General features: G+C 52.5%; 1 protein-coding gene and 1 long non-coding RNA gene across 5 annotated transcripts in view; one reads left to right on the top strand and one right to left on the bottom strand.

The window, feature by feature from the left end:
- Window positions 1-27,092, top strand: part of Ripor2 (RHO family interacting cell polarization regulator 2) — a 104,852-nt gene that overhangs the window by 62,595 nt on the left and 15,165 nt on the right. For 2 of the 4 annotated variants that reach the window (XM_047559042.1, XM_047559044.1), the window contains exons 8-18: window positions 1,420-1,483; window positions 8,773-8,816; window positions 9,815-9,940; window positions 10,194-10,342; window positions 11,526-11,658; window positions 15,650-16,309; window positions 19,309-19,487; window positions 21,322-21,490; window positions 23,999-24,134; window positions 25,140-25,301; window positions 26,471-26,629. In XM_047559042.1, the coding sequence (XP_047414998.1) occupies window positions 1,420-1,483; window positions 8,773-8,816; window positions 9,815-9,940; window positions 10,194-10,342; window positions 11,526-11,658; window positions 15,650-16,309; window positions 19,309-19,487; window positions 21,322-21,490; window positions 23,999-24,134; window positions 25,140-25,301; window positions 26,471-26,629 (1,981 nt within the window). Of the gene's footprint in view, window positions 1-1,419; window positions 1,484-8,772; window positions 8,817-9,814; window positions 9,941-10,193; window positions 10,343-11,525; window positions 11,659-15,649; window positions 16,310-18,041; window positions 18,214-19,308; window positions 19,488-21,321; window positions 21,491-23,998; window positions 24,135-25,139; window positions 25,302-26,470; window positions 26,630-27,092 lie in introns of those variants that run through there. The other 2 variants (XM_047559043.1, XM_047559045.1) reach the window with 2 other exon arrangements.
- Window positions 7,235-10,892, bottom strand: LOC124989105 (uncharacterized). The gene is made up of 3 exons (XR_007109560.1): window positions 10,718-10,892; window positions 10,224-10,435; window positions 7,235-9,847 (listed from the first exon to the last, which is right to left on the bottom strand). It is a non-coding gene; the product is annotated as an uncharacterized LOC124989105 (long non-coding RNA).

The raw sequence follows: 27,092 nt of genomic DNA, 5'->3' as shown, positions 1-27,092 counted from the left end.
TGGCCCCACACAAGGCTCCTGGTGTCCTCCGCACACAGAATTCAAAATCAGTCAGTGCTCCCTGAGAGGCCCTGCTCACGCCTTGGCCTCCCCAGCCCAGCCTCCATGGAGGAGCTACTGGGGGAGAAGCCCAAAGGCACCCCCGGGGACTGCCATGGAGGTGCTGCTCGGCAGAGCAGAGGTGGGCCCAGGCTCAGCTGCAGAGGGGCCTCCCTGGGGACGCAGACCCTGCAGCTCTTCGCCTGAGTTGCCCACTCTGTTTGCTCTGTCAGGTCCTCAGACCCTGGGGAGGTGGGACGTGGAGTCTGGTGCCCCACCACAGGCCCCGTGGATCCTGCTGTCTCGCTTCTCTCACCCTTAGAGTGAGGAGAGGACCTCGCCAGACCTGGGAGCCATTTCTGGGGTGCTGTGGCATTGCAGTAGGTCTGCCTCACTCACTCTGGTAGAATTGAGTTCCTGTGCTCTTTTTGCCCTAATTTTTATTAACAAAAAATCTAAACCTGTGGAAAAGTTGAAAGACCAGCATAGCAAGCACTAGATACCTGTACCTAGAGCTCCCTGGGTGACGTCTTAACATTCTCACCCTCTCATAGGACTAGTTTTTCCTCCAAGTCACTTGAGAATAAGATATCATGACATTTCATTTCATAAGTATTTTAGCATGGATCTCTTCTTAAAAATCTTCTTAACTGATAAGTAAAAACTTTATGTACAGTATACAGCATTATGCTTTCAAATACGTATATTGTAGAATGGGTAAGTCGAGCACTTTAAGCTTGCATCTCCCTCTCTCTCTCTCTCTCCCTCTCTCTCTCTCTCTCTCTCTCTCTCTCTCTCTCTCTCTGCGGTGCTGGGGATTGAACCCAGGGGCCGTGGATGTCTTAACGGTAACAGTGCCTCTTCAGCATAACCACATTCCATTGCAACTAAGAAAACTGACAGCCATCCTGTAGAATCACCCAACATCATGTCTACTTCCAGATTTCTCTGATTTCCCCCACTGATGCCTTTTATAGCTATTTTAGTTTATTAGCTTACCTTTCAAACCAGGTTGTAATCAAGGTAAAGGGGTTGCAATTGGTTACTATGTCTCTACCCTTTCTTTAGAATTTGTTTCCCCATGAGATAGATAAATAGATTGATTTAGTTCAAGCCAGTTCTAAGAGACTATCCCACATTCTGGATTTGTCTGATTGGGGTATAATTTAACTTGTTCATCCGTCAGTGCCTCCATGTCTCGGTTAGCCTCAGGTTAAACATTTGGCAAGAACGTTTCAAAGGCTGTGCTGTGCCACTCCTGGAGAGCAGGTAAAGGCCTCCTGTAGTTCATGCAGGGGCTGCCGAGCTATTAAAATGACCCGTGCTTCAAGTGCGTGGAAGAAAACCCACTCTGATGCCCCTCTACTTTCTGCCCCACAGAATATGTGCGCCATCGAAGCGGAGTTGGAGGGTTTGCTGGGGGAGTTCTCCATCAGGATGAAAGGTAATGCTTTCCTGCCAGGGAAATGCTCTTGCTTCCTTGCAAAGACTGTGCTGCCCACGCTCAGCCCTACCCACGGTGTTAGCATATCGATGCTTCTCCTGAGTCTTCGCCTTCAGACTTAAAAAGTGCATTCATTATCCAAGAATCTCAAACACACACAAAGGTGGAGAGAACATTACATGAACCTTCATAAAGCCATCACCTGGATTTAATAACTAGCACATTTTTGCCTGATCTGTTTTCTTGCCTTTGTTTTCCCTTTGATGAATTAGCAGTCCTTTGATGAAATGAAACCCAGTTCTGTCAGGCTGCCCTGGAGGCTTCAGTTGCTTCTCTTAGAGAACAGGGCCCTCTTAGGGCTGCAGTGCTGAGTCCTGTCCCATCTCCACATCTAACAGTCAGCAGGCCTGATGTTGACCCGCTTCATCATTCGATTTCCCCAGTCGTCTTATAAAATGCTTCCTATGGTCGGTTTGCTGAAATCAGGATCAGGACCATGCATCCTGATTAGTAACTGGGTACATCTTTTAGATTTTCTTTAATCTGAAGCAAATCCATGCCCTCTTTTCCCACCGTGGGCTGGGAGAAGCCCCCTTGGTGCGAATGTTCCCCTCCAGAAATGCCTGTTGGCCTCTGCATGGTCCCTTTATTCCATGCATCTGTAAACTACCTGTCAACCATTTCATCACGGAGGACTGTTACTTTGTGGCATCTGTTCCAGAAAGTTCCAGTCTAGAAGCATTACTGATTTATACCACAGCATCTTCAGAACAAAAATGGATACAAAGGGACACAGGCGTCACAGATGCAAAGTTCAGGGGCCAGGCCGGCTGTGCCTGAGCTGCTCCACAGGACATCCATTTCCCACAGCCAGGAGGGGCTGGTGCTTCTACTTCTTTCTTCTCCTGGGCTTTTTAAGCAGCTTGATCCCTGTGTTGCTAATGGGGATTTAATCACCCTCTTGTCTACTTTCTGCAATTAAGGAAGTAAAGAAGGGAGACTTTTTTAAAAAGTGCTCAACAGGAGAGCTTGGTGTACACATGTACATGTGCGTCCTCGACCTCGGGAGGCGCGTCACGCTGAGTGGGCTTGCGGAGTCGGAGTGGGCATACCTGGAACAGGAAGGCCTGGCCCCAGCCACCAGGTGCTGCGTACTTCTCCCCGGGGTGTGGAACCCAGAACACTGCTGCCTTGGGCATCTGCACTTTCCCAGGTTTCCGGTTCTGTTCTCTTCCTTGGGGCCCCTTGCCAAAAGTCAGAGCACATGGCGCTGGGGTGGGGTCCCCTCGGATGGTCTTAACTCTGAGGATGCTGCTGCAGCCAGGAAACGCAGTCAGTCACTACGCTGCCACCAGCTGCTCGCTGGCAACACAGGGAGAGCCCTGTGGCTCCCTTTTCTGATGCTGTTACCCGAGGCTTCAGTTTTTGGCGAGAGGGAAATTTTATCATTTTTTAGATGGGAAGTGAGGCCCGGCGAGCTTCAGTGACTGGTCCCGGAAGTCACACTGCCAGTCGGTGTTGAACTTGAAACTGAACTCTGGCTCTTGGCTCCTGCTGTCCCCACCCAGCCACACACTGTGAGGAAGTTCTTGCTCAACGGGTGGTCCCTGCTGGGGGAGGACCCCCACCCCACACTGGCACCCTGAGAGTGGGGGGAGGGAGCTGTCCCGCCCACCTGATCTCCAGAGCTGGCCGACAGCCGTTGGGGCCCTACCACCCCTGGGGGTAACCACCCTGCTGCTACCAGCACTGCTTCAGCTCTGCCTCCCTCTCCCTCCCTCCCTCCCTCAGCTCCTTTCCTGGTGGGCTGGCGGAGCTCCCACCTGGATCCGGGGCCTCTCTCAGACCTGAAGCTGTCCGCTTTTCCACTGATAGACTCCTGTTACCTCTGCTTTCCTAACCTAACACGAAAGCCAAAGGCCACATCCTTGCAGCCTTTGGAGGGTAACGCCCCATGGAAACCCTCCCCTCTCTGCAAGAAAGGGCAAGGGAAGGCCTGCCTGCTGCCAAGAAATCCTAGATCTTTGCCATGGTGGCTTTCTTCTGTCACTTGTTCTGGTAAAATATAACCACCCCAACACACAGCCACAAACTGAAGCTGTTGCCTAATACTCTGACCTGGCAACCCTAACTTCCTCCCTCCACACCCTTCCCCACTTCCCTTTCTGCCCCACCCCAACCCACAGCGACAGCTGCTGGGGGTGGGGGGAGACCCTGGGTGACATCCACATGGAGCAAGTGCTTCCTGGGCACCTTGTGAGTGGTCCCTGGCCTGAGCTCCACAGCAGCTACTGAGCCAGCCAGTGCACTTCATTCGATGGAATAAATGACCAGCTGGACCCATAGTATAACCAGATGGCCGTGGAAGCCTGGGGGAGGCTGAGTGGGGGAGGAGGAGGGAGGCCTCCCTTGTAACCCATGAAGTAGAACCAGCAGAACTGGAGTAGCACGCACCAAGGAAGGGAAACTGATCAAAATGACAGGACCTGATCATAGCAAGATGAATTCTACTGTCATAGATAACTAAAAGAACCAATAAATTTCTTAAAAAAGATGGCAGGACAGACCTGGTGGTGCATGCCCACAACCCCAGCCACTCAGGAGGCTGAGGCAGGAGACTCACTAGCTCAAGGCTGGACTCCACAACTCCTTGAGAACCTGCCTCAAAATAAAAATTAAAAAGGGCTGGGTTTGTGGGCTGGTGATATAGCTCAGTTGGTAAAGTGCTTGCCTTGCATGCACAAGACCCTGGGTTCAATCCCCAGCACCAAAAAAAAAAAAAATCAAAAAGGACTGGGTTTGTAACTCAGCGGTAGATTGTCCCCAGGGTTCAGTCCCCAGTTCCAAGAAGGAGAAGGAGTGGGGGGAGGAGAAGGAGGGGGGTGGGGGGAGAAGGGGGGTGGGGGGAGAAGGGGGGTGGGGGAAGAAGGAGCCAGGAAGACCCGTGTGGCAGAAGTGCTTATTGGGAGGAGATGTGGGTAGTTCTCTAGGACCAGATTCTGGAATACCGGGAATGCCCCGTGGAGAGAGCGCTAGCTCCCACACTGGGACCAGGATGGAGCGTTCCTTAGGGAAACATTTCTTCCCCAAGACTTCATGCTAATTAAGCTCCTGGCACGTGTGTCCTAAAATCTGTGCTGTCCCCCCAACTTTAAGGCCAGTCAGGCCTCCAGAGAGCTGGTCAGTAAATCAGTAAGGCCGGAAGAGAAACCCCGACTGGCAGTACAGGGCTGTTTTCCATGGGCAGAAGGAGTGACTCCCGGGAAGGAAGGTCATGGTGCGTGTGGGAGAAGCGGGAAAGGCGGTGGAAAGCACTCTCTGGCAGATGGGTGTCTGAGCAAAGGCCACCAGGTGGGCGCCTGCACCTGCAGCTCCTGGCCTCCAGCTGAGGCTGTGGAAGGGCCAGTATGTCAGCAACACGTGGGCACAGGGAAACACGCGGAGGGTAGGAGAGGTCGCACGTGGATGTGAGGTCCCCACACTCATCCCACGCGAGCCTCAACCGGAAGGACTCCGGGTGGTCCTAAGGAAAACTTCCCAGATAGTGCAACAGCAGTCCCCAAACTGCAGGAAGACCACTCAGCTTTCCCCGCTGGGAGTGCGGTAGGCCCCTGCCAGGGCACGCCAGGACCTACGGCCTGGGGCTCAGCAGCTGCCACTGCCACTTCACAGGGCGCCTGCTGCGCAGGGAGAGCTGAGGAAGCTTGGACCAAGCCCCCCGCCATTGCCAGGCTGCGTCCTTGCTATAAGCAGAGCCGCTGTGGTGTCTCTACCAGCAGCTCCAGGGAGCGCTTTCAGGCCTTGGATTATGTAAGAAAACGTCATCACTGTGTACCTTCTTTCCTTTCCGTTAGGGTCTTCAGATATGAAATTTGGGGCAATATTGAAAGGGGGAAAATGAAAGCTTTTTCCCCTTTCCTCACCTTTATCTAGCAACCGTGGGAGGTCAGCTTCTTTTGAACCAAGCTTCTATTGTAATTGCACAGGTAAACAGGCAGTGAATTAATCCCAAACTAATTTGCAGGCTTTTCTTTAAAAGCACTTTGGATTCTTATAGAATTAACATGTCAAGCCTTGAATTTATGAAAGGCAGCTGATTATGCTTTCCTTCAGAAGTATTTTTTTAAAAGACTAAGTGCCCCAAATTATTAGTGAGAATGGGTTTCTCTAATTCTGCTCTAATTCAGTAAGTCTTCTTAAGTGGCTGGCCACCTTCTGTTAATAAAAGCTGTTCTAATGGGCCAGCTGGCTGGGTAGACTTGACAAGCTGGCGAGTTGCTGCCACCTATTGATGGCAGCTGGTAACAGCAGATCTTTTTGCACCTCTCTGGCCCTGTGCTGTCTTAACCTGGCCCTGTGCATCAGCAGGCTGGGTCATGTGGAGTCACAACTTGTTACAGGGTTCTTGGTAGAAGGAAAGGTACTTTGTGTGACACCATCCCCGTCATCTCCATGTGGCTAAAATCATGCTGAATGCATAAGGAACCCAGAACGTGAAGGTTATGATGTCAAGGTGAGGAGGCAGAGGAGGAGGGATCCATTTGTTGTTTGGACATCTTTGGCGTGTCAAGGATCTAAGAATCACAGGGCTCTTTTCCCCAGATCATCAAAATCATTTCCTCTCAGGCTGCAACTGCGAAGTCAATGGATAAACTGAAATGGGATGTTCGGGTCTTCTTGAATTTTTGTAATAACATTTTGAAAAGCAGTGCCTTATAATTTTTAAACATTGAGAAATATATGCCATAAATTGAAATCACACAATTGCTCCACTCAGTGCTAAACTTTGTTAAAATGATCATAAATATCCAACCTGCCTTTTCTGTATGTTTATGCTGACTACCAATGTGTTATTGGCTCTTTTATATCCTTTTTCTTTTTGTTAGAAAATAATTAATTACATGATCTTTTACAAATCAAATGGAAGTTACAACTTATTGTCAAATATTTAACTTTCCCCCTGATTCCATCATCTAGAGATAGTTCTTTCTAAGAGTTGGGCAGTTTTTCTAGATTTGTTCCTTTGGATACATTTATGTATAGTTGAGATCAGACTCTGCATAACACTTTGCATCCTGCCTCATGCCTCATTTGTACTGAATTTTTATTTTGTTTGTTTGTTTGTTTGTTTTTGGACTGGGGATTGAACTCGGGGGCACTCAACCACTGAGCTACATTCCTCAGCCCTATTTTGTGTTTTATTTAGAGGCAGGATCTCACTGAGTTGCTTAGCACCTCATTTATTCTGAGGCTGGCTTTGAACTCTCTATCCTCCTGCCTCAGCTTCCCAAGCTACTGGGATTACAGACATGCACCACCTCACCTGACCTGTACTGATTTTTTAATTGGAATTTTTATCACAAATTTTATTAATCAGAAAGTTAAAAAGTGACAGTTTTTTTTCTGGTTTCTATTGGATTTTAGTTCCTTGATTAAAATTTTCAGACTCATCTGCCTCCCTCCCCACCCCATCACTCATGCTTGACTCACAGTGGGCGTTCAAGAAATGCCATTATGGGCTGGGAGTGTCGCTCAGTGGTAGAGCACTTGCCCAGCATGTCTGAGGCCCTGGTCCAATTCCCAGCACCTCCCAAAAAGAAAAACAATGATGGTGGAAGGCCCCCGCCCACTCGCTCAGCCTCACCTGTCTTAGAGCGAGGCCTGGTCTGGCTGCGTTGAGGTTCTGCTGCTTTCCTCCATGGGGCTGTCCTACATTGAGTGAAAGGCAGTCTTTCTTTTTTTATTTTTAATTTTAATCATGTAAGGAATACATTCTCATAAACACACAAAGTAAGAAAAAGCAGTGATCTTTTACCATTACTTCTTTGCTCTTTGCTTTCCTGATGGATATTAATTTGCTGGGGATCCTATTTGTTTTGTGCTCAAGATTGAACCCAGGTGTGCTCCACCCCTGAGATACAGCCCCTTTTATTTTTATTTTATTTTATTTATTTATTTATTTTGAGACCAAGCCTCACTTAGTTACTGAAGCTGGCCTCAAACTTGCAATCTTCCTGCTTTGGCCTCCCAAGTCACTGGGATTACAGGCATGTGCCACTGTGCATGGACAGATGACATCTTTTAAATGAATAGTATACACCATGTGCTCAATACATGGGCATGAAACATTTTCACATTCTAAGCACCTACCGTGTGCCAGATGCCATCTCTTTCCTTACCAACCATTTTATAAGGCGGACATTGTTATCTCTATCTTAAAGGTGAAGAAACTGGAGCTAGACAAATGAGAGCAGGCTAGCTGGTAGGAGGACAGAAAGGAGCTCTGCTTTAGTCCATCTCCCAGCCCACGGGTCTTGTCCGTTTCACTCCTGTGGGCTTTGACCAGGCTTTGTTCCATACTGTGGGGGTCTGTGAGCCTCTCCTGATCTCCAAGTCATCACCCCAGTGCCTGACTCAGACCCTCACACACAGCGAGCTCTCATTAGATGCCATAGAAAGAACGAAGGGAACCCGCCAGAGCCAGCACCCCAGGGCTGTCCCAGGATGGGCCCTGTAGTCTGTCAAGACCTGGTTTTGCTGCTGCACCAGGCAGAGATCACACCAGCCTCCAACGGGGCGTGTCCTTTTAGGAATGGCTTGCCGGAATGCACCCCCTTTTAGGAATGGCTTGCCGGAATGCGCCCCCTTTTAGGAATGGCTTGCCGCAAGGCGCCCCCTTTTAGGTATGGCTGGCTGGAAGGTGCGGGACAGGGAAGTCGCCTCTCCCCACCGCGGGTGTAGGTTGTTGTCGAGTGGACGGCTGGTTTGAGTTGTCTTCTTAATCACTAGTTGCAAGTAAATGACGGCCCATTTGGGCAACTTCCTAATGCAGTAGATGGTGGCCTCAGTGTGCTGGGTAGAAAGGATGAGTGAACAGGAAGGAGTGGGCTGGGAGAGGCCAGGGGAGTCTTAAATGGGAAGCGGGGAGAAGTCTCCAATCTTAGAGCCAGAAGGAAACCAGACTGCAGTTTATGTTCACGGGAACAGTACACAACTGAGTGCGTCTTGCAGCACGAATACCCCGACTCTGGAATCTGCCAAGGTGCCTGGGACTCTAAGTCACCCTCCAACAGCCTCCCTGCCCCAGAAACCCTCCCCCTCGCCCGTCAAGGAATGTCCTCTCCGACCATGATAGATGGGATTCCCCAAAAAGCTGTTCCACACAGACAGCCCCGGAATGTTACTTGAGCTTTGCCCAAGTCTGGCATTGCACTTGGATTTTCGCACACGCGGCCCGGGTCTCTGGGGACACGTTTTCAGCACCTCACGTCCTAATTGCTTGCCTACAGGTCTGGCTGGCTTTGCACGTCTCTGCCCTGGAGACCAGTACGAAGTAAGTATCTGCTGACCGACGGTTGGGCTGAGGACCTGCGGGCCGGCGCTGGTGGTCTTGTTTGCTTCCTGAGCGTGTCTTATTTTTATCTTGAGAAACATTCTATGCCGATGAGATTTGGAGGTGGGTGCAAGGCCTCTCATTGCCCTTCACCTGGACTGGCTCTTTTTAACCATGGGCCACATCGGCGTAGCATCTATAGCCATCGTGCCGTGGTGATTAGCTGTGCTGTTTGGAGTGGGATGCCGCCTCCTGGCCCTGCAGCCTGGCGCCCTCCAGAGGGTGGAGGATGTCCCCAGCAGAGCGCAGCTCCCAGTGCGGCGCACTCTGGCTCTTGTCTTCTCACACATAGTCCACTTTCATATTATGCTAGTAGTGTCCCAAAACGGTACTTTGTAGCAGTTTTTATTTTTTCCTGATCTAAGACCTAATCCAGGATCACGACCTGTTCTAAATATCACGACTAAAGAGGAATATGTAGGCCTGTCTATATAAACACCAACTCCACCGAGTACAAAGTCCTTTTCTGTTTCCCTGTCACCAGGGACCTTATCCATCTCCTCCAGCACCCTCCACCTGACAGGGAAAGCCTGTAGGCCCACCCCCAGAGGACATGTGGGTCACAGTCCCTGCCCGCTTGCTGTCACCCAGGGGCGGGGGTCTCTATGCTAGGCAGGTTTTAGGGATGGGCTCTTGTGTCTCTACAGGGTGGGGCCCTGGAGAATTAGTCCCTAGCTGACCTATGGGCATAGAACTAAGGAAGAGGAGCCCAAGGGCGCAGCTGTGTCTTTTCCGTGTCTTTTACTGGAGACGCCTCCAGGGCCCGTCCTGGGGAAGCAGAGCCCTTCCCCTTCCACGTGCCCCTTCCCGATCTCGTCAGCTCCCCAGGAACCAGGACAGGGTGGAGGGGGTGCTGCCCGGGGCCGGCCGCCTGGCCCTCTGCCTTGGCGTTGGGAGCCAGCGGGCAGTGAGCGTGAGGCCTGTGGTGTCTGCTCCAGATCTTCATGAAGTACGGCCGGCAGAGGTGGAAGCTGAAGGGCAAGATAGAGGTCAACGGCAAGCAGAGCTGGGACGGGGAGGAGACCGTCTTCCTGCCGCTGGTCGTGGGGTTCATTTCCATCAAGGTCAGCACCTACCTTGCCCCTTGTCTTCCTGGCGCCAAGTAGGACCCTTCGTTGGGGGCCTTTCCCCAAAGCTCTGCCACCCCTCAGCCTCCTGCCCCACTGTCTGTGAGGAGGACAGCTGCTCTCATGAGAAAGTGCTGGACCTTTGAAATAGCCCCCTGGGGTTTCAGTCTGATTCTGAAACAGGCGACCAGCTGGTTCAGAAAACAAGAAAAGAGAAAGCCTGTTCCCCCTCTGCCCCTCTTCCTGCCAGGTCACAGAGCTCAAAGGGCTGGCGACTCACCTCCTGGTAGGCAGCGTGACCTGTGAGACCAAAGAACTGTTTGCAGCCCGGCCGCAGGTGGTGGCTGTGGACATCAATGACCTTGGAACCATCAAGCTGAACCTGGAAATCACCTGGTAGTAAGTTGCCCTTCTGTCCTCCCGTGGCACTGCGCGCTCTGGAGGCCGCTGTTGAGGCGGGTGCCGCCATGGGCACCGGCACCGCCAGGGGGTCTGTCGAGCAAACCCACAGCGTCAGCCCTGCAGCCTGAGCACCTGTCAACAACCCACCAGGTGACACGTGCCCTCGTGGATAAGCTGGCCACGTCCCCACACTCCTCTCCTTCTCCCCACGCTGAGCGTCTTACTCTGCCTCCTTCCCCCTTCTCTACCTTCACACAGATACACCAAGAACTTCGCCTCCCAAGCAAACTACTGTGAGCTGCAGCAAACTGTCCAGGGTGGGAGGATTTGCCCTCAGGCAGGTCCCAGCCATCCCAGTTGCTTAGCACGTACTTCCCTGGAGAACTGCAAATGCCCTCTAGGCGTCCCTTACTGAAATAGAATGTGTCCGAGGCAAGAGCTCTCTCTTGTGGAATGCAGAGGTGGTTTCCCAGGGCCACCCCTGGAAGGATCTGGATGAGGTCTGTAGCTCCCAGCACTGGATGTCGTGTCCCTGGACCATGCCCGAGTAAATGCCACACAGGGACACGCGGGTTCTGGGCTTCCCTTCCCGTCAGTCAGCGTGGAAGCTGCCCAGATCCTGCTGCCTGTCCAGGAAGCAGTGCCAGTGCCTTTGCCCGGTTCTGCCTCCTCCAGTGTAGCCACTGATGTCACAGAGCAAGGTCACTCTCGCTGGATGACCAGGGCGTCAGGGTGATCAGCAGCATCCCTGCGAGCAGGCTCTCGGGAGCCTCTAGCTGCCGAAAGGAATGGGGTTGTTTTTGAGTGTTTTCATTAGAAACACACAGCAGCCTGTTCCTTGCTCAAGCTGCTCAAGTGTCTCCCGACAGAGAGAACTTCCACAGACTTTCCCGACCTCTGGTTCTGTGGAGCCCGCGCTGTGTGTCCACGAGTCCAGTGCTCACAAGGACACGGACACGCCCAGGCGGATAGGTAGATCGTGCCTAGAGCTGCACTAGTCTCGATTCTGTCTTCTGCTCCCCCTTCTCTTCTCTTGGCGTATTTTCTGACAATTTAGCCAAATCCAGCACAGTTGCCCCAGGTTTGAGTTGACCTGGGTGCAAGGAGGTGCTTTCTCGGCCTGTGCTCCTGCCATCACCAGTGACTAACAGTGACCCGCCTGGGACCCGCTGTTTTGCAGTCCCTTCGACGTGGAGGACACGACCCCATCCTCGGGTGGCGCCGGGAACAAGACGGCAGCGCTCCAGAGGAGGATGTCCATGTACAGCCAGGGCACCCCGGAGACGCCCACCTTCAAAGACCACTCCTTCTTCGTAAGTTCCGCGTGACTCTGGAGGAGAAGTCGAGGCTGAGCCGTGCTTGTGCCCAGCACTTGCGATGCCCCACAGTGGTGCGGGGATTCTCAGGAGTGCCTGCTCCACGTTCTTAAAGGTCTCCCCAGTCAAAGGGTGACAGGAAGTGGCCTCCCTGGTGCCTTTGGTTCGGTGGTGCCCCCTCTTTCCTCTTCGTCCCTCCCTCGTCTTACCCATTGCTGGATGATAATGGGTGGACTCTTCCAAAGGTGGTCTAGCATTAGTCACTGAGAGAAGTGGACCTAGGGAGGGCCCCAGCCCACCTCCAGCCAGCCAGGGTGGTGCGGTAACCTGTTCTCTCCACCCACTCCCCGCCCTGCTCTGACTTCAGAGGAGCCCGCGGCGTCCCTCTGCAGACAGGCCGTGGTGGCTGTCTGTCTTGAGTGCCTCCAGAGACACTTTCTTTGCCAAGCTGCACCGCAGCCGCTCTTTGAGGGACCTGCCCTCCCTCGGCCTGAGCCCCATGGCCATGCTAGAGTTCTATGTGAGTGTGGCCTGCCTGGGTGTGACGTGCTTGACTCAGTGACTTCGGGGGCTCATTGCATGATGCTTCTGCATGTCTCTTCTTTTGGTCCCCCTCCAGCACTGGGCTTGGACCAGGAGCTTGTGCATGCTAGGCTGCGCTCCCCCGCTGCTATCCCCTGCCTTTCTGCATTTCTCTTCTCTCGTCTTCTCTGTCCTGCTCTCCAGGTTGGCTATGCATGCAACTTGTGTTGCTCCTCCTTAGATTATCCCTGTTTTTGTGCTGTGATTTTTCTCTACTGTGGCAAAGATATCCATGGTAATAAGATTTTTATTTTTTAAAACAACAGCTATCCTTAAAAGCAAAGGAGGTTTTATTTTAGAGAAATTTCAGCCTTTCAAAGACTGGCATTCAAGTCTCTGAAGGATTTAGACTAATTCTACTAGCACTGCGTCTACCTAAAGAGGTTGTCGGTCTTGGTGTATCGTAGCATGTTCATTCTCTCATGCTGTGGTAGAAGAAACCCTTGAATTCACAGGAGTGCAGCAGGTAGCCTACTTCACATGAATCACACGTTGTGTCACAAGAGACTACGTGCATACTTGTACATACATGGAATATTCTGCTCCTCACAGACACTAAAAGCCATCTTTGAATGTTCAGGGAGAAAAAGGTGGAGTCTTCAGGCTGATAGCAACCTTATCATAGGAATACTTGCATGTTATTCATTGAATCAAAAACCAGGTGGAAAGGACGAGGGGAAGCCCTAGTGGAGTTTCAGAGGAAAATCAGAAGAATTTATGGGGAAATGTGCATGAAAATATACCTCAAAAGCAGTGGAACGGACACAGCTGTCACGTACCCGTCCCCCCAATGCATGTGCACACTCAGACACCGGAAGTTGGAGGGCTTGGGGAGGTAGTAGAGGTTTCAGAGTGTGTTACACAGGAGCAAGGTCACTAGAGCTCGATGGCTTCATGTAGCCTGGGAACCATGTGAAGTCCCCAAAGCAGCTATCCCTGTCTTACCCGGCCCACACTCCCCTCTCTTACCTCCCTGCTCTCCTCCCAACTCGCCACATCCTTCCAGGATCGCGTATCTTTGCATACATTGCCCCTGTCCCCTCTGTCCTCTCCCTCGCTGTTGTGGAGGCTGGATCCGGTCCTCTCTTGGGCAGCACTTCTCCCCTTGCTGGGACCCTTATCTCGTGACACATGCCTCAGTTGCACTATGCACTCTGTCAGCCAAGGTAAAACCAGCCCAGTCCAGAACAGAAGAATGAAGTGTATTCAGGGCTTGCCAGGATTGCAAGACCTGGAGACAGAATTCAGCAGCCTTGGGAATGCCCTCTTCAGCTCCCAGGGCCAGGGCCAGCGGAGGTTGATTACATCTGTCCTTCGTCAAGAATTGTGATCGGTGCTCTAAAGGCCAAACCGTTCTGTAGAAGGGATGGAGACAGTCTCAGGAAACAGGGGGAGTGGTTTCACAAGCCATTAGAAAGGAGAGTGGATTTCTTTCCAGTTCGGTCAGGTGCGTGAGGTCAGCATGTACTGGGTGTGTGTGCAGAGAGCTCCATTCACAAGTCGAACCTTGGATGGGCCTGGACCAAGCTTGACTCCATTTTAAGGGCCCTGACCCAATGCGACTCCACTGTGGCCTTCCTCCTGGACAAGTTCCTTGCACTGGGGTATGTCCCGTGTAAACTTGTCCCCTGGGAAACTGTCAGTCCCTTGGGCAGGGCCTCTCAACCTATTCCAGCTCGACATTTGTACTTTTGTAGTATGAATTGGGCTTGGGAACGCAGAATGGGAGAAGTGGCCAGGGTGGACATGTAAGAACCTCGACCTCCCTGTCCTCTGCCTTGGTCAGCACACCCCGCCTCAGTGCTGCACAGCCCAGCTGGCAGGATCAGTTGTAAGCCGAGCATTCAGCAAGGTGCCTAAGAGACCCCCACAGAGGAGACCCCACGAGAGGACTCCAGCTTCCCCATTCACCCCCCAAAAGCGTTCCCGTCGTCTTTCCTGGAAGCATGAGGGGCAATTAGAGGGAGGAGCCAGAATAAGCAGACTGGAGGGGAGGAGGGGGCGCCAGAACCTGCACCCCGAGGAGTCTGAGGAGCATTCTCAGCTCAGAGAAGTCCAGGACCTGGGGCCTGCGAGGGTCTGAGTGTCCCAGGGCATGTCCAGGAGCAGCAGGCCAAGACACCTCTGGAGGTGGACGAGACCTTTGCCTTGGGTCTGCTCCTGTTTGACTTGCAGGAATGTTTTATGAGAATTTGTCATTTTATATGTAAGTAAAGCAGGCACTAGCCTGGTGACGACAATTTACAGTCATCCCTGGTGTCTGTCTGCAACCGGTTCCAGTCCCTGGTACCAACCCCAGTGCAGGGATGCCCAAGCCCCTCCCATGACACGGTAAAGCATTTGCATAAACTGCACACATCCCCCATACTCTCTAAACCCCCTCGGGTTACTTCTAATACCTAATGCGATGCAAAGACTTCATTCTTATACTATGTTGTTTAGGGAATTAGACAAGAAAAAAAAATCTGTTATGTGCTCAACACAGATTTGTTTTTCAAGTATTTCCAGTCCTTGGTTGAATCTGCATATGCAGAACTCATGGACACAGAGGGTTGGTTGTACTTTAAGGATCCAATCTGGAATGCAGAAAAATCAACCATTCTGAAGGGCTCAGTCTCAGATACCTAGAAAACACAGAGCAGTGTTTGGCATTTAGCCACTGTGGGCAGAGGCAGCCTAGGGAAGCTGACTCAGCAAGTGCAGTGCCAGCGTGAACAAATCATCCCTCTTCAGAGTTCTGCTCCGCCGCAGAGCCTGTCGGGACACAGCCTGCATCTGCTGCACCTCGGCATGCTGGGAGCCTGGGGGCTGGGGAGGGCTCTGCCTCCTGGAAGATGCGTGTTTGTTTCTTAGTCTTTTTCTATTATTCCTGGACAAGCTGTGCAGATGTACCATTGGTCTTGAAGTGTTTATGGCATGGTTACTAAATTAGTAAAACATTTCAAGAGTCTGGGATCTGTGGGTAGAGATTTTCAAAACATAATTTTTGAGAACCGAAGCAGAACAAAGCATCACATCCTTGAAAGAAAGTAGCGAGAATGTTGGGAAGTTGTTTAAGAGAGATGCCAAAAGGAAAAGAAGAATTTCATAGTCTTACTCAAAGTATGGCTGCCAAATACTGTGAGATTCAGGATTGAGAAAGTAAGCAACCATCCCGCGCCTCCCCTAACTGCTTCTTGTGGAAAATGTCAGCCCTAAGAATAGGCTCAGTGAACTTGCACCTAGATTCAACTATGCGCAGTGTTCAAGGGCTTGTTTTCTTTTGCCCGCCATATGTATACATCAGCAAATAAAAGGCTAATATGAAAGTTCAAACTTTTTCATGTTAACTCCTTGGGTTTTGTCTGAAAATAAGCCTGCCAGATCCATCAGTTGAATTGAAAATAACAGCTGTCTTTATCCGCAGGCGAATCTACCCGATGACATCTTTGAAACTGGGAAGGCAACAGAGGAACCAAGGCCACTGTCTCTCAGCTCCTGTGACCTGCCCAATGGGGACTGTGCCCTCCCCTCCAGCTCTGCGTCTCCCTCCAGCTCGAGCTCAGCAAATCCAGAAATCACCATCACCCCTGCAGAGCTCAGCCAGACCAGCCCGTGCTCCCGGGGTGAGGGGGATGAGGGAGAGGAGGACAGCAGCTCAGCATCTTCCAGGAGCTCCTCGGGAGAAGGCCAGGAGCCCAAGGCCCACCTGCAGGAAGACCCAGCGGAGCCCAGGAGACCCACCATGGCCACAGCTGCAGGGACTGAGCGCCTGTTCCTTGAGAATGCAGTGGCCGAGGCCCTTCTGCAGGAGTCCGACGAGGCCTCGGAGCTGAAGCCAGTGGAGCTGGATACTTCTGAAGGAAATATCACAAAACAGCTGGTCAAGAGGCTCACCTCGGCAGAGGCGCCAGTAGCTGCGGAGCAGCTGCTTTCTGAGAACTCTGCCGGTGGGGAGTCCTTCCTGGAGGGCAGCTTAGAGGACGCCCTGAGCGGGCTGTTGCTTGCTCTTGAGCCACACAAGGAGAAGTACAAGGAGTTTCAGGATCTGAACCAAGAGGTCATGCATTTGGATGATATTCTAAAAGTAAGTGCCTTTTCAGAGAGATTGAATTAGGTTTGCAGAGAGCTGCCCTAGACCAATTTTCTATTAAGATAGCATCTTTTCTCCTCCTCCTTCTTCTAAGCCCTGTCCTGTCACAGGATCAATAGATAATTGTCATTTAAATGACAGTGATTATTAATGCCACTTGTGCATATTCATTTTTATTTCCCCAACAACAGATCAATTTAACTAAACTGATTAGGAGTTCGTCTAAAAACTCAAAAGAATGTCTAAACCCTTCTAGTCCTAGAACTAATCATTCTAATCCAAATGTGAAATGCTGGCACTGTGACCAGCATAGCCTCAGATGTTACTGGACAGGGTCCCTCTCAGGAAATAGGGGGACTTTTGCCTGGCAGGAGTCGGAGCTGGCCAGCCCCAGTTGGTACCCTCTCCAGTGGTCCTGCCTGGTAGAAGAAACCCTTCCATCTGCAAGTTGGGACCTCACCAGCAACTCGTCATGCCACACTCTAGAAGTCAGGGAAGGCAGATTTCACCAGAGGTATTTTCGCCCATCCATGGTGATTAGATAAGATAAGAGTGAGAGAGTTGGTTTCCTCTCAAGCAGGAGGTCTAAGCACAAGATCATGATCCCTGCTATAGCAGAATGGATCTGTCTTCACCCGGCATTGGATTAACAGTTTTGAAAATGCCGCACGTGGAGACAGAGCTTGAATTTGTGTCCTGAATCTCACTGCCACTTCTTGTATTATTGGCTTTCTGACTCTGATTTATATAGAAAGAGAACTTGGATCCTTTTTCTTGAAAGAGCAATTCCTTGGGGACCTGTTCTGTCAAAGAGGCTTAAATGTAAGGCTACAGCAACAAACCGAGAATCCAGCCACAGGAGGCTGCGGCAGGCTTTGTGGGACTGTTTTCAGATGTGGCTTGACAGTGGCATCTGGAACTCCATTTCTAAGGCTTTCCTGTCCATCTTATGCCTCTCCATTGAGTCACGCTGGCCCTGCCCTGGAGAGGACTTGTGCCCTCACAGATGATGAGTTAGCCTCTGACTCTGCAGGTCCTCCAGTGCTGGTGACAGGTTAGCTCCACTGTGGGCACAGCTCCGAGACTCAGGGAAGGGCACTGGAATCTGCTTCAGTAGTCATAGCTCAGAAGCGTCATCTGAGGTCTCATGCGTGGAGACTGCTGGTCTGCTACTCCACTGAGCCTCTTTTCTACACAGTGGCCCAGCTCTGTTTTGTGAGCCAAAGAACTAAGAGAGGGGCTGGCTGTCGCTCAGTGGATGAGCACTCGCCTAGTATATGTGAGCCCTGGACTCAATGCCCATCTCTCAGAATGAAGAGACCTGAGACCCACATTGACCCACCTAAACAAACACTGTAGCGGGCGATGGCAGCTCCTGTTCCAGGCACCTAGGATGCCTCTGAATAGCTCAGTCCATCCAGAAACAGTGAACGCGCCACCGTTAGTTTCATGAAGACCTGCAGATCGCGAATTCCTCTCCAAGTATTATTTCAGCCTACATTTGTTCTAAAACTTGCTAGTGCAATCCTCAACCACCCCCATCCTCTACAAGATCAAGTCGTACAGATAGCTAACTTAGGAGAAAGTCCAACAAGCTCCCTCTCTCCCCTTGAGACTGAAAATGCCCACAGGGTTTAGGTCTGGGGCAAGTGGCTTTGTACCCGGCCAGAATCAAAGCATCAGCTGGACAAAGCTCTCTTCTCTCTCCCCTCCCTCACATTCCTAGGGCGCTAACCCATCTTGAGGATCAGGAACTAAATGAAGCTGCCTCTTGGATGGAGATCCCTGAGGGCGAACAGAACTACTGTGATTTAAAACAGCGACAGACGTGTCCCATGTGCTCTTGTGCCATCTTAAGTGCCCGAGCCAGCCCTGCCAGGCCCTTCCTGCCTTGCTCTGGGAAGTCAGCAAGCAGTGCCACCTAGCAGCGTGGAGGACATGTAGCACGTCTCCCTGGCAGGACTTGTCCGTTGCGCCCACCACAGCCTTCTCTTGAGCCTTTGGGATTCCTCTCCCCTCTGTGCCGGTAGCTACTGGCACCATCTGTTTGTCATGTTCTGTGCATGTCCTGCGACACAGTCTGCAGGTCGGAGGGCGGTTCACCCCACAATTCCAGGGCCTGGCCAGGGAGGCCACGGGCTCGTTCCTTTCCAGGCAGAGCTCCAGGCAGTGAGGCTGCTTCCCGTCATGCCCGTACCATTCATTCAGTCCTCGGTGCTCGAAGAGGTCACGCGCTGTACATGTGACCTTCCGTGTAGGGCTCCTTACATAGAGAATGTGGGCTCCGTGAATCTACACCGTTCTGTGTTCTGGGATTTGCCTACAGGACTACCTTTACAGCAGGTGCTTTAGATAGAAAGCTCTAGTCTCAGGACTTTGAGGACATGGTCACTTGTAATTAGAGATTGGTTAGTAATCAGCATTGACTTGGTATCTCTTAAAATTTGTCTGCTGGTTTTTGATTTGTTCTTGTTTCTTGAGACACGGTCTCACTGTGTGGCCCCATGTTGATCTTGAACTTGTGAGCTTACAGGATCCTCCCGCCTCAGCCTCCCAAGTCGCTGGGACTATGAGCATGTGCCACTGCCCCGGCTTGCTAGCTGTGCTTTATTTAGGGGTGAGCACCAGGCAGAGGGGAACAGTGCAGTTCTGTTTCCCAAGACTTTCTGGTTGACATTTTAGCAAGCATTTATTACAAAACTTTGAAGCAGAAGGAGAGGCGCCCATTCTGACATCGGCGCGCGTCCTCCGCAATCAGCTCACGCCCGTCTTGTTTTGTCCCTTCTTCTACCTGTGTATTTCTCTCTGGATCATTTGGGAGCTAACCCCAGATATTGTGCCATTTTTACCTGTGGTTGTACTTCTTTTTGGAATACAAAGATTTTAAATGCCAACAAAAAATAAAAGCCTGACTAAAGGAAAGCCGAGTGTGGCCTATGGCGCGGGCGCTCCTCCTTCCCAGGGTGCTGACGCCGGCGCCCTCTGCCTTGCAGTGCAAGCCCGTGGCCGGCCGCAGCAGGGCCTCCAGCCTCAGCCTCACGGTGGAGAGCGCTCTCGAAAGCTTTGACTTCCTGAACACCTCCGATTTTGACGAGGAGGAGGACGGGGAGGAGGCAGGTCTTGGCGGAGGTGCTGACTCGGTCTTCTCGGACACCGAGCCAGAGAGGAACAGGTGAGTCTGAGGCCAGCGTCGCGGACACCGAGGGGCCTGGCGCACAGCTCCCACGCGGCCCTGCATGCGGCACTGGGCTCCGTTTTACCGTCACGCACAGCCTCACCTCCTTGGGGTTGCTTAAGGGAGAACTGACCCCTTTCTTCCCCGGTGTGAGGGGACGGCTGGATGGCTGCCGTGTGCGTCCTGGGGAGGCTGTGGTGCCGGGCCGTGTCTGCAGCCCGACTGCTGCGGTTCTCTCCAGCTGGCGGGGCCCGGTCCCGCCTGGAGCCCTCTTCCTCCCAGGGCCTTGGCTCTGCTGGGCTTTGCTCTGCCTGCCCTTCAGCCCAGTGAGTCCACAGCAGGCTGGGCTTGGGGTGGAAAATGTGACCTCTGGGTGGGGGATCATGAAGGTGAAAGGTCACCTTGTCTGCCTGGTCCTTCGAGCCGGGTCCTGGGGTCCGTCTTGTGATTTCAGAGCAGAGCAGACAAGCACCATGAGCATGCTTGGCCCTCAGTCACTGAGAAAGATGCACAAACACTCCCTGAGGAAGAGGTGCGTTTCCTACTGCTCTCTTCCTCTGGGACAATGTGATATGAATACGCTTCGAGGTTCTGTGTTCGACCTCCACAAGTCTCTCTGTGGGAGGAGTTATGGTTTTGGGGCTCTTTTCTAAGAGAAAACCAGGAAGAAAAACAAAAACAACATCAACAAAGCAAAACACAACATGAGAACTAGAACATGTTCCTCAGAGCAAACTGGGAATAAAAGGAAAGCAAATTTAACGGATGAATGTAATATTTAATTCCGCTTCTGCATGCTTTCTATCCTGACAATTCGTGAAATACTTCCTCACCAAAACTTTTCTGTGAACTCAACAGCTACATGACTCATCACAGTCAGACGTCTGTCTAAACTTTTTTCTTCATGCTAAAAGAGGCATTTTAATTAACAAAAACATTATGGCTTTTGCACATTTTGCAGAACATTAATGTTAAATGTACCTAACTGATTGAGTCTTACTGCAGTCTTACTGCATGTTATCGGAATTATTAGAAAAGAATCTGTGTGTGTGTGTGTGTACACAACTGAGCATCTTTCCCTGGAGGCAAAGGTGAAGCAGAGCAAAGCCCTCAAAGCTGCTGAGCCTGGGTGAGGAGCTTTTTGCGTCATGAGCACTGAGGGGGAGCAGGAGGCTAAAAGCCAGTCTGTTGGTGCCTAGCCGGTAAACCAAGGCGCTCTCCGGGCTCCCTGCTCTGTCCCTCCCAAGCACAGATTCACTCTGAGAATAAAACGGGGTAACGTTAAGTGCCTTCACTATGAGACTCAGGGAGATGCAGGCTCCTAGTGCTGGGAGGCAGGACCCGCTGGGCTCCGGACTTCACTACTCCGGACTTTTGTCCCTACAGAATGTCCCCTCTCCCCTCCCGGCCACTCTCCTTCTGCCTTGTCTTCAAGAAGCAATTGACCTGGGGCCAGGAAAAGGTGGTGACAGATGATTTCTTAACGGTATTCCTCTTGGGCAACCACAGATACAGGACAGTTTGATGCCAGAAAAGCTGGCAAATCGTCTTGTCAACAGAGCAGGAAAGTGTGACCAACGCACAATAAGGGTCCATTTCAAAGACCTTGAGAGGCCCCTCTTGAGTGGCCGGCGGCCAGAGAAGCAGCGGAGGCCCTAGAAGCAAAGCGTTTGCTTGGGCCTCCAGTGCTAGGCCCAGCTCAGGCTGAGCGAGGTGCTTCTAAAGCAGGCGAGGGAAAGAGGATTCCAGTGGGTGCGTGGGGCCCGCCGCGAGCCGCGCCAACGCGGCCCAAGGCCTGTGCACACCTCTCACCCACCTCCCCCTTCACCAGTTACAGGTCGGTCCACCCAGAAGCCAGGGGCCACCTGAGTGAAGCTCTGACGGAAGACACGGGCGTCGGGACCAGTGTGGCGGGCAGCCCCCTCCCACTGACCACGGGGAACGAGAGCCTGGACATCGCCATTGTGCGGCACCTGCAGCACTGCACCCAGCTGGTCCAGGTGGGAAGCGCGGCTGGCCCCGCGCCCGAGTATGCAGCCGCCCCAGTGGCCGGAGAGCAGGCCTCCGCTCTCGGTTTTGCAGGCCGATGAGAATTCGGAGTAAGAGAACAGTCCCGCTTGGGTCTGAACCTCCTCAAGCGCCCTAATGGCACGCCCTGCCTCCCTCAGCCCTGGGTTTGCTATCTCAGAACCTAGATCTCAAAAGGTCGCAGGTCGAACACCATCTGCTGGCTCTTCTAGATCTCTTGGCAGTAGCTGAGAGGACCGTGCTTAAGGGGAAAGGTCTCTGCATCCAGATGGAGGTGGAAAGCAGTACAGTGACCATGCACTAACACGAAAGTCACGGCGTGTCCCCCAGAGAGCCACGAGCAAAGGCTGAAGACGGCAGCTCCCTCCCCAGGTCTCGCTGGCAACCTCTGAGCAGCGGGAGCCACGTGCCTCTGGGTCTCGCCATCACCGGCGAGCCCGCTTTCTGGGGCAGCATGGAGCTGATGTTTCTTCTCATTTCAAACTTGGCCCCTTAAGGTTTCACAGCGGTGGAGCCAAGGTCTTGAAACCCTCTGCTGCAGGAAGACTTTCAGCTGTCCCGAACCAAACCTCTGCCCCAGAGCCCCTACTTAAACGCTGCCTCCTTACCTGGTGGCTTCTCTTCTCCCGCTCTTGTTCTCTCGGCTTGTATGTGGACATGGGGGAAAGGGAGGGGTGCCAGCGGGGGTGGAGCCGAGGTCCTGAGGGAGCGGCCCGCTGGCAGGCAGGGTCGGGTGCAGAGTCAGGGAGCCCCGGGCCTTGGGCGGCATTGCTTCCTCAGTGCCACACCTGTGATGAGACAGAGGAGCATGTCTTCCACACGTATGAAGAACCCCGCAGGAACCACAGGCAGCTCGTGTGCTCTGGGAAACTGGCTGGCAATTACCACTTGGCCAGCACCCTATTGGTCTCTTCTGTTGAGTGTCAAGGTTAGAAACCACAATACCAAAAACCATCCAGGCAGCAGGTGCAATATTCCTCTCTGATGGAAATGGACAAGCGTTCTTATTTACTTATGGCTGTTCATTATTTACCGACCATTTGAATGGGAGGGTTTCACACTCTGTTCTTGCTGATGCTGACACCGTGCAAGGAAACCACCTGTTTACTTTTTAGAGGTAAAACAGTTACTCTGAGAGACACAAGAATTCTCTTCCATGAGGGTGAGGTTTGCTCCCAAAGACTGATCAATCCAAGTCTTCCGTGGGGAAGAGCCAGGCTAGAAAAGCAAAGGGGTGGGTATAAAGATGTAGGCTAAGGGGAGGAGATTGCAAACCTAGCTTCTCACTTGCGCTCACTCCTCAATCGGTGAGTTTACGTGTTCACTGACATGACTCAAGAAAAAAACGGGCCTTCCGTAAGAATCGTAACAGCTATACTTATTTTTAAATAAATATACTTCTACTTTATTCACTTACACGAAAGACTTTAGCACATGACTGTGGACTTGAAGTTTGAAGACCTGTTTGTTTTAGAGTGGGACTGCTCTAGATGATACAGCACTTCTCTGTGTCCTGCGTCTGCCTGTGCCTAACAGGTGACCAGGCAGGTCCTGAGAGGCACCGAAAGGAGGAGGGACATCAACAGCAAGTGATTTATGTCACCTCCTTGTGCGTGTGACCTGCACACAAACATAAACACCACTCGTAGGACCCTGGGCAGATTATTTAAGCTCTCTGTGCCTCAGTGTCCTCATCAGTAAAATGGGGACATCAGTCGGATCACTGCTTTGGGTCATTGTGAGAAGCACCATGAACTAACACATGCACAGGGCTGAGGCCCGGCCCTCAGGGGCACTCCCTCAGCGTGAAGAGACCGCTCTGATGGCAATGACAGTCATCACACAGTCTGCTCCTAATGTTTCACTTGAAAAACAAAAAACAAAGCCATGCTGTGAAAACTTACTGCACTTTGTCAAACAGATCTTTTTCTGATTACACACCAAGACGCAGCCTAAATGTGTCCTCCGAGTTTCAAAGAGGATGACCAGATCTACCATACATAAAAGGGACAACAACTTCACAGCAGCTTGCCTCTCTACTACTGATAAAATTCCTGGATACATAGACAGGCATGAAAAAATTTAGCTGGGAACAGTGGCACACGCCTATCATCCCAGAGGCTCAGGAGGCTGAGACAGGAGGATGGAAAGTTCAAGTTCAGCCTTAGCAACTTAGAGAGGCCCTCAGCAACTTAGGGAGACTCTGTCTCAAAATAAAAAATAAAATGACTGGGGATGTGGCTCAGTGGTAAATTGCCCCTGGGTTAAATCCCAAGGACCAAAAAGAAAAGAAAAGATTTAAACAGGCAGCTGTGCCTCGGTCAGACATTTTACCTGGCAGGGAGTGAGGACCGTCACCCGGCGGGAACAGTAGCCCTGCGTGCGTGCCTCCGGCATCAGCCGCTCGTTCTGGAAGGAGGCAGTGGGGAGCGGGGACACTCCCGACAACATAACTGAAACAGCCATTTTTCTTTTATCAGCAAATTGTTTTCTCCAGCAAAACCCCTTTTGTGGCAAGAAACCTCTTAGAGAAGCTTTCCAGGCAGATCCAAGTGGTGGAGAGACTCGCGGCCGTCAGCGACGACGAGGCGGGGAGTCTGAGCTCTGTCGTACACGGTGAGCCTCCACCCGCGGCTGGTGGGGCGCGGGCACCCCCGCCCGCCCACTGCCCACGCTGCTCCGGGCCTCATCGGGAAGACAGGGAAGCAGTGGGCCACGCAACAGCAGGCGGTGCCCGGGCTGTGGGCTCCTGGCGGCCTGACGAGCCTTCCGGGTGAACCCCGGCCCCTGGCGTCTTCTGCAGGGCCTCCCTGGGGAGCAGGGGCTCCCGTGTGCAGAGGCAGCGTCACTCCAGGCAGCGTCCAGAGTCCCTGCAGACAGGTGACCGGGGTCTGGCCGTGCAGCGGCCATGCACCCCATAGCACTGACAAGAGACAGAGGTAGGGCTGGTGACCCCGGGCCTGCAGGACAGGCCCTGGCTCCGTCTTGGCAGCTGAACTCGATGCGAGGAGGTGGCTGGCACGCCTGTGGTCTCCCTCGCGAGGGTTTCTATTTTCTCATCAGAAGTGGGGGGAGGCAGGGTCTTCTGAGTGATCTGCACCAGGCCTGAGCCCCCGGTTCTCCCTGGTGTCGGCCTCAGGTGTAGGTCCCAGGAGCAGTCAGCTCGGCAGAGCCTTGAGAGGCAAGACAGGGACACACCTTCAGGCCACAAGCAACTGTCCCCTCCTCAGGAGTGCAGTGGTGACCACACAGCTGCCCTCTGCAGTCCACTCTCCAGTCTGACAGCCCCCAGGCAGGGCAAACTCCCCCAGCCCCCAGGGCTGCATCCCTGAGGGAAACCCGGGCAGTGTGAGTCCTGATCCTGTGACGTTAGGGGACTTGAGATGCCTCGATGACCCCCAACGGGGACTGCTGGGCCTTCTGTCACTGAAAGCAAACAGGCCTGGTTTTCTGTTTTCTCTACTCCCGGGCAGGGTGCGCTCCTCCTCCTAACCTGTCCCCCTGCCGGCTCCAATCACAAACCCCTCAGAGCCCAAAGGCCTGCTGGTGCCCCCGCCCCTCCAGGTGCACCTCTGCAGTCCCCCTGAAGCGTGTCCTGAGCTGGCCACTCTTCTCTTCCAGCCATCCCCGAGTTTCACAAGAAGCTGTCCCTGCTGTCCTTCTGGACCCAGTGCTGCGGGCCGGCCGGTGTCTACCACAGCTCAGCCGACCGGGTGGTCACGCAGCTGGAAGCCAGCTTCGCCAGGACCGTCAACACCGAGTACCCAGGACTTGCGGACCCAGGTGGGACCGCGGGAGACGGTCTGTCCCTCGGTGTGAGAGTGGGTGCGGCTGGACCCCTGCACCTGTCCCGCAGCTGGGCCTGAAGAAGTGCTCACGCAGGCCCAGGGAGGACATCACCACTCAGTCAGGGTTAGGAAAGACAGATGTCGAGCAGGTTTCGATTGAGAGTGTCCCCAGCGATTTTTTAAAAAGTACTACGTGTCTGTCTTCTCCCTGGGCGTCTGTGGGTACTGGTTCCAGGACACTCTCGCAGCTGAATCGCAGATGCCAGGTCTCTGGTATAAATGCCGTGGTGTTTGTCCATAACCCATGAACACCCTCATGTACTCCGGGGTTCCTTGTAACACCTGAGACAGTGCGGTTGCTGTGTGAAGGGTTACTACACCGTATTGCTTAGGGAATGATGACGAGATTCAAATGTCTGCCTCTTCACTACAATTTTTTTTCCCGGATGTTTTTGATTCATGTTGGTTGAATCTGCAGATGTGGGACCCATGGATACCTTTTCATCAAATGCCACCAGTACAAAAGTTGTCACATGGCACAACCACTTTGAGGACATACTAGCAGTTTCTACTAAAACTCAATATGCCCCTCCCCCATAATCTAGAAATTCTACTCTTGAACATACCAAGAGAAACGAGTGCTTATGTTCAGGAGGAAGAACTTGTGGAAGAAAGTTCATAGCAGCTTCGTTCACAGGAGCCAGAAGTTTTGGGGAACACATCAAATGCCCATGATAAATCATAATCATACTTCAGGGTATTGCATAGCACTTTTTAAAGAATATATTGCTGCTACAAGCAACAATCTGAAGGAATCTCGCAGACGCTTTGTAGGGTAGAAGGAACCAGAAGCAACACATACAGTCCAGTTATGTGAAGGTCAAGCACTTATGCAGACAGGGGACAGGTTACTAGCTGGGAGTGAGGGGGTAGCTGTGGACGAGGAAGGGGCACAAGAAGCCCAGACTGAGTGCTGAGGACCTTCCGGGTCTCGACATGCCTGGAAGTTATGCAGGTGTGTGAGAATGTGAGTCTCCTGCCCGTGTGGCAAGTCGGTGCACGGTGGACAAGTGAGGGTCCACTTCGCTCACACGCGCTGCAGTAAGAGAATGCATGAATGGCAGCACGATCCTCAGCTGCTTTGGGTCTTTCCCTTCCAAACAGTGTTTCGAACCCTGGTCTCCCAAATTCTGGACCGAACTGAGCCTCTGGTGTCCACCAGCCTCTCCTCGGAAGTCGTCACGGTTTTCCAGTACCACAGCTACTTCACCAGCCACAGCGTGAGCGACCTGGAGAGCCACCTGTGCCAGCTGGCCAGGCAAGGTGAGGCGGGCCTTCCCGTGCCACTGCAGTGGAGCCTGCTACACGCCGAGCTAGGGACGGGGCACACGCTGATTCACGGAATACGGCAGGGCCACGTGGGACGCGGAGCCCTCTTTGTGGTCTTACCCCCATAGTCCAGTCAACAAAGTGAGTTTCTGCGCAGGGGCCGGGTTACCTCAGCGCAGTCTTGGGTTCGCCTAGGAGTAGGGTCTTGACAAACGGTCTGAGTAAAAGTCGGGCAGCTGGGTTTGCCGCGCGTATTCCAGAGAGACTGCACACGCTCTTCCTTATCTTTCCTTCACTGTTTTTCATTGACTGCGTTGACACATCGTGTGGGCGTCCACCCTAAGGCAGACTCCAGGTCACCTTTTCTCCCCTGACTCCCCCACTCTGCCCTCCAGTTACTCATCCCTCAGTCCTTTTCTCACCGACTGGAAACACCGCCTTGTGTAGACGGTCTCCG

Source organism: Sciurus carolinensis, chromosome 7 (assembly GCF_902686445.1).
Source record: "Sciurus carolinensis chromosome 7, mSciCar1.2, whole genome shotgun sequence".
Lineage (NCBI taxonomy): Eukaryota > Metazoa > Chordata > Mammalia > Rodentia > Sciuridae > Sciurus > Sciurus carolinensis.
Note: the sequence above shows the minus strand (reverse complement) of the source record. Positions and strands in the feature narration are given on the sequence as shown.